Genomic DNA, 9,222 nt, shown 5'->3' on the forward strand with positions numbered 1-9,222 from the left:
TCAATATTACCAATTTATTGCCAATATTTTCGACTATGTAAATTCTAATTAATGCTTGTATCATAAGTACATTGACGATATTTTAATAATATCACCAACGTATTGATATCATCAAAATTTTGTTTATTAGATTTTTATTTATTTTTCATGTGCACATGGTTATATGTAGTGTTCAATATGTCATCGAATATTGAGACCACAAACTTTTATTTCCTTTCCCATTATTAATGATTTCTTGGTGAAATATCATGTGTTATTGATATTTTGCAATATCGATGGATGTTTGGATGGTTAAATAAGGTGGATGGGATGGTTGGATTGATTTCTTATAACAGTGCATGCTTTTAAGGCCCCATTAAATGGAAACTTGTTATATATGTATTTTTTTTTACAAATTTTTTATTTCTAAATATACAAATATGCACATTTTAACATGTTCCGAAGTTTCGCTAAAAATTCCACCATTTTTCCCATGTTTCCTCACATTTCTGGTTATCAACGATATTATCGGCGATATCGATATTGTTTTGGTATTCTTGGCCAACGAAACTTGTAGCCATACCGATACTTGAACACTGAAAAAAAGCCGGATAGGTACCTAGGTGAGGTAAGTGTTTTTCAACTTTTCAGGCAAGTGTTTTTCAACTTTCCCTCGCCTGATCTCTCTTTTTCTCTCCTTGTGCGTTGCCCGCACAAGTGTATATGATACCAGCAGCTTGGGGTAAATTTCTCCACACAATTAGTTTTTTGAACTTGCATCAAGTGAAATTCATTAGAAAAACGTTTTTCTAGGCTAAGTACAGCTCTCCAGCAAAGAAACCCTACTTATAAGAATCCATTCCCCTCCTCTCTACCGTGAGGTTTGCAGAACCCTCCTCATATGTGGCTCTCATGTACAGCCATTCACCCAAATTGTGGAGCCCATTATGGATGGAGCATGTATATATAAAACCACATTACTCAAGCAATCCTAACCATCCAATTGATGGGTGATCATATGGATAGTTCGAATTATACTAGCAAGTAGTCCAAACATCTAGAGTAAAATCAGCTGGTTAATATTACATTTCTTTGCATACTTTTCACCTATGGTCCATCCATAGTTAAAAAAGAAATTTGGACGGCCAAGATTGGGCTAAGACTGTTCCAAGCGTACGGTATGGTTGAAGAGTCACCAACATTTTTTTAATGGTGGTGAACTTGTGCACCAGAAGAAACCTACTACAATTCCTCAGACCGCTTTCCCTGTTCCTCCTGGTCCAATTAGGATACCTGGACAAAGTACAGCTGCCATGGGTGGAGAGGGCTACCTGGAAAAAAGGGCTTGAGTGCCTCCACAGATGTCAGATATGGGGCGTGGTGAAATGTTACAATCCCAGTGGTTTAAAAGCAAGTTATGTTCCATAAGTTCTAGGGCCTTTTGGCATATGGGCTAGGTTATTATTATTATTATTATTATTTTTAATTTTTATTTTAAGCACCCACACACACCCCACACACACCATGCACTCACACCACCTTGGTTTTTCACCACAATGGGTACTCAAACCCATGACCTCGTGTTGAAACTCACGCACCACATACAACCACGCACTCATATGGGCTAGGTTCTTAACAATATTCAAATCAAACTCTCTAAGACTATTGCATGTACCACCTTCATAATAAATCGTAGAATTGTGGAGAGAAACTAATAGCACATGCAAACGTAAAGACTGCCGAAAGTTAGGACTTGTATAAACCCACTTCTATTATTAAAGGGCAAGAAAGTATGTGGAGGGATGCTAAAACAAAAATCCTAACAAAGAGGGCAGAAACTAAGTAATGTTTTCATTGGAGAAATACAAGAGAAGTTCCATGGCATCACGGGTAAATAAAAACGTAATTAAAAAGATACTGAAAAGGAAGAGACAGAAAACAAATGAGAACCAGAGGGGCTGATTTCTTTCATTTTTCTCTTTAACAGCTTTTCTGTTCTACAAGCTTCTCAATCAGATCTGCAGCATCCTGCACCGTTGTTATACTCTGTGCGCTCTCTTCTTCTACACTGATCCCAAATGCCTCCTCCAGTCCCATCACAATCTCAACCTGCCACAAAAGATGCAATAGAAGAAATAAGGACATTTCCACATACATGCATATGCAAGTCTTCCCATGTAGAAACCAATTTCTAATTATATCAGGGACAGTTCTCTCAATCAGAATGGAAATGGACAACATTCTCTCATTTCTCATCACAATAGGAGGGGCTGTTCGAGTGATGCCACTTTTCATTTTTGCCCAACATTGATGCCACTATTTGAAAAATAACTCTAAAGCTCGAACAAAAGGAGTTTGGAAGCAAAGTTTGCCACCCTCCTGCGCACATGCCAATGTTGTACGTGTGTGGGATCCAAACCGTTCATTGGGTGTGCCATGCTGTGAATTTACACTGACACAAAAATCAATGCCCCCGTGATATTCAGGCAGGCCTTGGTAGTCTGAACTGTAGGTTGAATTTTTGACAGACACCAACACCCTTCGTCATACCTCTCAGAAACAAATGAGAAGTATTTAGTCATCCAAACAGGCCCTAAGGCTGGGCCCTTCACAAGGGGTTGAGTAAGTGGTTGGTGGAGTGTGGTTTAATTCAATACAATGTGCAAGCTTTAGCAGCATTTGAAATATGAACAGCAAGACCTGTTGTGATTTGGTTCATCAGGATTAAAAACAAATAAAAATAATAATCACTCCAGTAAGGATTCATGTCGAGGAAAAATAAGGAAAACATTCAAGACAACTTTATGGAGAACATGTATAAATCAATCACTTGAAATGTTCAGCAGATGGTCCTTGTGTTGAGAATGTCAACGTGTCTGGCACTGCAGAACACCTAAAGTGTCTTGTTAAAAATACGGACCACACATATTTTGAAAGATAAAAGCTAAGGAAATCAGCCAAAGAAGATCCATTCTGTAGGAAACCCATGTGATGCATAGGCACAAACAAGGGACAGACCCATGTGCCAGTCCAGAATCCAAGCATTCGAAGAAGACGGAGGTAGTTCTGCTAACATTCTCTCACTGATGCCAACCCTAAACTCTCTTCTATGCTTTGGCATGGATACTTTCTCATCTGTGAATGCTACTCCTCACCAACATGGCACGCATGTTAGATACAGACTATTCATTAGCTAGAGTGACCCACAAACAGGCCCTGGCCTGCGCATCAGGTGGTTACACTTATTATCTGGGCCACATGAGCATGAAAAAAGGAAGGTTAGAAAAAACACTAGCAGACTATGAAACAGACATGCAGTGCACCTGACAAATGGACCACATGATTTTTTTTTTCTTTTCAGCCAGGGTACGTTCACTTTTGGCCCATACATAGCACGTGTGCCATGTTATGTCTGATTTTTGGGTTAGGTCATGATATTGTCGGCCAGTCTGTTTAAAGTGGGTATGGAAGTGCTTTTTTAAGCCCGACAACAAATTGTTCTGGGCCCTGGGAACATGCATCAAGGACCAACAGGGTCCAGCCCAGCCCAGTTGGTACTACTCATTTAAACCTATGGAGCTGGGTACTGGTTCAGCATGTTGGTTCAGGCCGGGGCCTAGTTGCATGGCCTGGGTCCACCAAATATTTCCCCCCGCAACCAGAAATAGACACGACTTACCCCAGCCCAGCCCAGCCCAGCCCACTGACACCCCTCCTGTTCATGTATTGAGAATGAGATACCTTGGAGAATCCCCGGAAGGAACAAACCGTAGCCAATCTTAAGGCTCTGTGTGGATGCAGGTTGGTTCTGGCCCGGACCTAGTTGCTTAGCTAGCATATTGGGCTGGGTCTTGCAGGTATTTAGCTTGTTAGCCAGGCATGGACAGGACAGCCCTGCCCCGCTGGCTACAATGACAACCCTGCCCACCCGTTCATGTACTGAGAATGGGATAACTTGGTCGACTCCCGAAAAGAACAAACCATGGCCACTCTTAAGGTTCTCTTAAGGTTGTGCATGGATGCAGAACAAATTAGACTGCAAATGATCAGTTGAGTCAAGAGAAATATCCAAACTGTAATCAGGTTGCCTAGCATTCGCAATCAGGGTTGCAAATTTTTTTCTGTTATATATATATATATATATATATATTGGCACAGGCCCATTTGCACCTTTCATAATGAGCAAGCATTCCTCAAACTCAACTGCTTTCCCTTGAAGTCCAATAAAAGGTAACATGGTTGAAATATGGAGCCAAGTGCTGCAATATGATGAAACTAGAAATTTATAATCTGGTCATTTCCACTTTATCGAACTAACTATTTCAATTCAATTCAACAGTGCATCCAATGCACCCTTAAGAAGAACTTGTCATAAAATACAAACTAGATGTCAGTTGAGCCAATAGCTACTTTATCACATTACTAACAAAAACGATTTGCTGGAGTAGTGAAAAGGACCATAAAAGAGGCTAGGTATAAGAGTTGAAAGTACCGTGTCAAGTGAATCAGCACCAAGCTGAGAGAACTTTGATTCCCCGGTGATGGCAGTTGCTTCTGGTAGGGCCAATTGGCTCCTGACTATTTTACACACCTTATCCACGGTCTCAGATTTTGCCTGTTCAGGACATTACACATCCTTTGTCATTGGCTATGATATCATGGAACAAAGTTATAATTTTAGCATATACGGATCATGGAACACCAGTTATTTTTTCTTTGTTATTCATTTTTTGAAGTTTTGATTGGTACATGCATTGTCTTGTCTTACTGCTTTATTTTATACAAAATAGCCATAGATTGTGCTCAAGTTATGGTGGTCAAAAGAATTACTAAAACAAAAAGCATTTATTGATGATCTAGAATTATCCATTGATTATGCTCAAAATAACATTTCTGAGAAAATAACAAAATCCAATATGCAACACCAGAAATTAGGGAAAAAATCCATAGAACAAGAAAAGAAAAAGAAGATTTGGTTACAGAAACATACAGCACAGGAAACCCGGAAGCGTTGTGGCACTGGCTGCAACCGGACTGATGGGAAGCTTTTCCTTCCACTGGAAATTGAGATTGATTTCAGGCTAGAAATTATGTTTGTTGCCTGCTCAAGATCAACCATATGAATTTGAATAATCATTCAATTTGCGACATAGAAGGATCATTGAAAAAAAGAAGAAAGAACCGTGAATATAGCTGCTAAACATGCTTTTCTTGTTCTTTGCCTGTGAAAGGGACACAATAATGGTTTAACAGATAAGAAGGGGAGGCAACCTAGGGAAGGGATCACATGCCTCTTCTTTTTCTTTTGAAGGAATATTATAGTAGAAGCAAATAATTTGACTTAAAAGCAATAACTAAAACCATAACTGTCACAATCCCAGAAAAGAACAGTAGAATTTATAAGAAACCAGTAAACACAATCAGATATTTCCATCGAGCATCTTGAGGAAAAACAATCCAGACCATAACAATGATGGTTCAATTTACTAGCTCCAGAGAAGAATGAAATGAAGATACAGTACAGGAACATGAGCACAACTCATTGGCCTGACCTGATACTCAAGATACAGGCAGAAGAGGTGATTTATTTTTATTTATTTATTTATTTTTTAATTTTTTAATGCTACCTTATGAAGATTTTGATTAAAGAGAACCTGTTCGACTTTCCATCATCAGATTACCAATTGCTACCGGAGTGTCATAAGCAAAGGTTCATGTGTATTTGAAAAAAATCATAGATTGACAACACGATTTCAAATTTGAAAGGAGGCTCATACTGATTGGCCAGGGTATTAACCAAAACATCAGGGGGTCCTTGCTCTTGCTCCAGTTGCAAACTCTTAGGAGTTTCAACACTTGGGCAAGGGTTCGAGTACCCATAGGTGGTGAAATCCCACTACGGCGTGAGTGTGTGGCGGTGTGTGTGCGTGTGCAAAAAAAAAAAAAAAAACATCAGGTGCAACTTTGAAGGAGGTAGGTATGGACAACTACAGATACAGTCTGTTTATACGACATGGACTCATATGGTGGATAGCACAAAGATATTTCAGCCAGTTCCATTAACTTTTCTCAGACAAGCCCTCATGATTACTTTGGAGATTAGAGGTAAGAATGATCCTAGAATGGTCGGCTCTCCAATGTGTCAGAATGAGAAAAGTGACCAACTCAAAATCAAAGATGATGATGCTCTATTATGCTGGTGATCCACATACCAAAAGCTTCGATTGATACTACTCATTAAAAAAGGGAACAGTTTAAATGCATGTTGCACTCATATTTATAGACCGAAATAAACATCATCATAAATCATAATCGTCATCTAAGCCTCATCACAACTTATTGGGGAAGGCTATACGAATCTTGTTCTATCATTCCACTTCATCAAGGACCATATCCTCAAGTTAAACAATAGGTCAAGCCTTTTCTTACTAACTCCTTTTGGGCCTTCCTATTGCCCTTTTAGGGGCTTCAACATGAACATGACTTTTTCATTTTGAATAACCATCATAACCATTTATAAAAGTCTTTGCATGTTTATATACTCTTTCTTAAAGCAAAAGAAACACTAATATAATCCAACCCATTCATTGCATCTAATCTTAGCCATCTATTTTGTTAATTCAATAAAAATAACAAAATCCCCTTGAATCCCATCACAACCATATAGGTTATTTGTAAGCAACAGTAGCAAAACTACGATCTTAGGCTTATTTGAAAGTTAAGTCAATAAGCTTTCAAGTGGGAGCAATTTCTCATTGCCTTAGCATCGTTTATTACCCAGAAAGTGGCCCACAAAACAAGTACAGGAAATATTAAGGGAAACAAATTCAACAAATCATAGGCAAACTATAACAATTTAACAGACTATGGATTTGTAGAACATCTGATTGACCTGTGGGCCCCACAATATGATCTGACCGTGATTTGGTTCAGATTTGTCATCAGAGGATCTGTTAGAGATCCTCAACCTAGACAACTTGGGTCCTTGATGTGGTCTACATCTACATGCTGGTAGGCTGGATAGTTCATTTGTTCAACCTGGACAGTTTGATTTTCAAATCAAACCCTTAGATGGGCATAATGCAGTTCTGATTTGCAATCTGGTAGCCTACATCGGCATTCTGGTAGGCTAGATATTCCATATGTTCAACTTGGATGGTTTCATTTTCAAATCAGACCCTTTGATGGGCATAATGTGGTTCTGGTTTGCAATCTGATGGTCTGATCTTTTATCAGCCCAATTATAGGATCCATCTGATTGAAGTACAGCCCCGATGCATCATCCTGATTTTGAGTTATTATTATTATAATTATTATTTTATAGAAAGGCAAAATCCTATGAGATTCTCAAATAATTAACCAACATCACATACTTAATTGCATATGATCTCCAGCAGCGTTTATGATCAGCACCTTAAGCAAACAAATGATTTCCGGACTCCCTGAAAAGCAATAGATCTAACAAAAATCACTAGACTCAAATTGCTTGAGATTTCAAATTCAAGCAAACTAAAACTGTCCACAAGACAAACAAATCATTCTATGACATCCACACAGCCCAGGATTTTCTAAGTCCCTGCAAAACATAAAAATTGTATCCTCAATCCAAAATCACGTGTTTGGCATATTTGGATGAGACAGTCATCAGGTGGGCCTTACAGAGGAGGATCACATAGAATTGAGGATGTCTCAACATTACCTACACTGTGACAGTAAAGGACTAGGCAAGGGTCAAGATCATCAAGAAAAAGTCCTCTGATCAGACCGTTAAGATAGTTTGATCAATTCTACCTATAAAACTTCAGTAATAAGGCCCAGCGAATAGACGGTCATGATCAAAATCCAGGCATGGTACATTTTTGGAAGTACAAATTTAAAAAATCAAGCCCATCAATTTTTTTTTAAAAAAAAAAAAGAAAAAAAAAAGAAAAAAAAAAAACATGAATCAGCACTGTCCCATTCAGCAGGCCATACAGAGGATGGACCACGATCCAAAACCACCCAACCAGAATGATCCTACCCATTACTTTTATCAACTTCTCCCCACTCACTGTCAACCGTATTCTTAATTCCGAACCCCACCAATTGGACAGCTCGGATTGCCTTATCAGTATGATTTCTAACTGCTGGGCCATCCACCACAGAGCCCACAAGATGCAGCGGCCATGATTCACACATCCCCTACCACGTATACAGATGAGATGGGAACCTACTGTATTATGATGTATTTGACCTATTTAACAAATCATCATCAACAGAATGAACTATCAATCGCCACAATCATACCAGAAGGAAAAATCAGAACCGATCCTTCACAAGACAAATCAAATAATTTCAAACGGACTTTTCACCATCTACAACGAAACATCGTTGAAGAAATCCATGCCAGAATTCAAAAACAGAGAGAAGAATGAAGAAAGAAACCCCGGATCTGAACGAACAGAGCAGGCAAGTATACCTGTTTCTGATGCATGGGACGGGAAGAGATTGAAATCGAAGCTCCTGCAATCCCAGCCATCGATTCTACTTTAGAGAAATCTAAGCAGAGAGAGAGAGAGAGAGAGAGGAGGAGGCGAAGAGCACGAAGGGCGTGAATGAGAGAGAAATGCTGGAGTCTCTGCACATTTATAATGGTAGCTGCTACCTGGCTGGGGCAGGAACTCCCAGTATACTCGATCGAGTGCATACTTCCGTTTTCCCACTCGGCCAAAAAGTTTCAATAAAGACCACGTGCGAAAGATCTCAGCCTCTCATCTTCAGATCCATAGTGTTTAATGCGTTAAACAGAAAAAAATCAGCGAGGCTGGATTTTCATCTACGTCCCAGATGTACGTTCGAGGCAAACCCTTTTGTCTCTTTCTCCAAAACCGTTCATTTGATTTTTAAATTTATTCCTACCTAATTATCCGATCTACGTAAATTTTGATGGAAAGTACGTACAAATTGAGTATTCTACTGATGAACGGATATGATCTATTACACGTTTGACTATTTTAAACATGCAAGGTGGGTTCCGCTCGTTGGATTGCACTCCGCATTCCACGAGGTTGCTGGCATTGTTTGTATCGCCGTCGTAAGTGCGAGAGGTCAGGTGCGTGAGCGGCATGACGAGATCTACGTCTCAAATTACGGAAGTACCCTTGGGCGTTATTTTTTTTGAGGAGTTGGTTTAGTTGTACGCTTGCAGAAAATGACAAGTAATAAACATGCACACCGATCCAAACCATCGTAACGGTTTAGATT

General features: G+C 39.3%; 1 protein-coding gene across 1 annotated transcript; it reads right to left on the bottom strand.

Annotated features, from left to right (window-relative positions):
- Nucleotides 1-1,732: 1,732 nt before the first annotated feature.
- On the bottom strand, nt 1,733-8,599 carry LOC131225301 (acyl carrier protein 1, chloroplastic-like). Its single transcript, XM_058220809.1, has 4 exons — nt 8,438-8,599; nt 4,970-5,080; nt 4,472-4,594; nt 1,733-2,088 (listed from the first exon to the last, which is right to left on the bottom strand). The coding sequence occupies exons 1-4, from the start codon at nt 8,495-8,497 to the stop codon at nt 1,960-1,962; spliced, it is 423 nt and encodes a 140-aa protein (XP_058076792.1). The 5' UTR covers nt 8,498-8,599; the 3' UTR covers nt 1,733-1,959.
- Nucleotides 8,600-9,222: the final 623 nt, after the last annotated feature.

Source organism: Magnolia sinica, chromosome 14 (assembly GCF_029962835.1).
Source record: "Magnolia sinica isolate HGM2019 chromosome 14, MsV1, whole genome shotgun sequence".
NCBI classification, from domain to species: domain Eukaryota; kingdom Viridiplantae; phylum Streptophyta; class Magnoliopsida; order Magnoliales; family Magnoliaceae; genus Magnolia; species Magnolia sinica.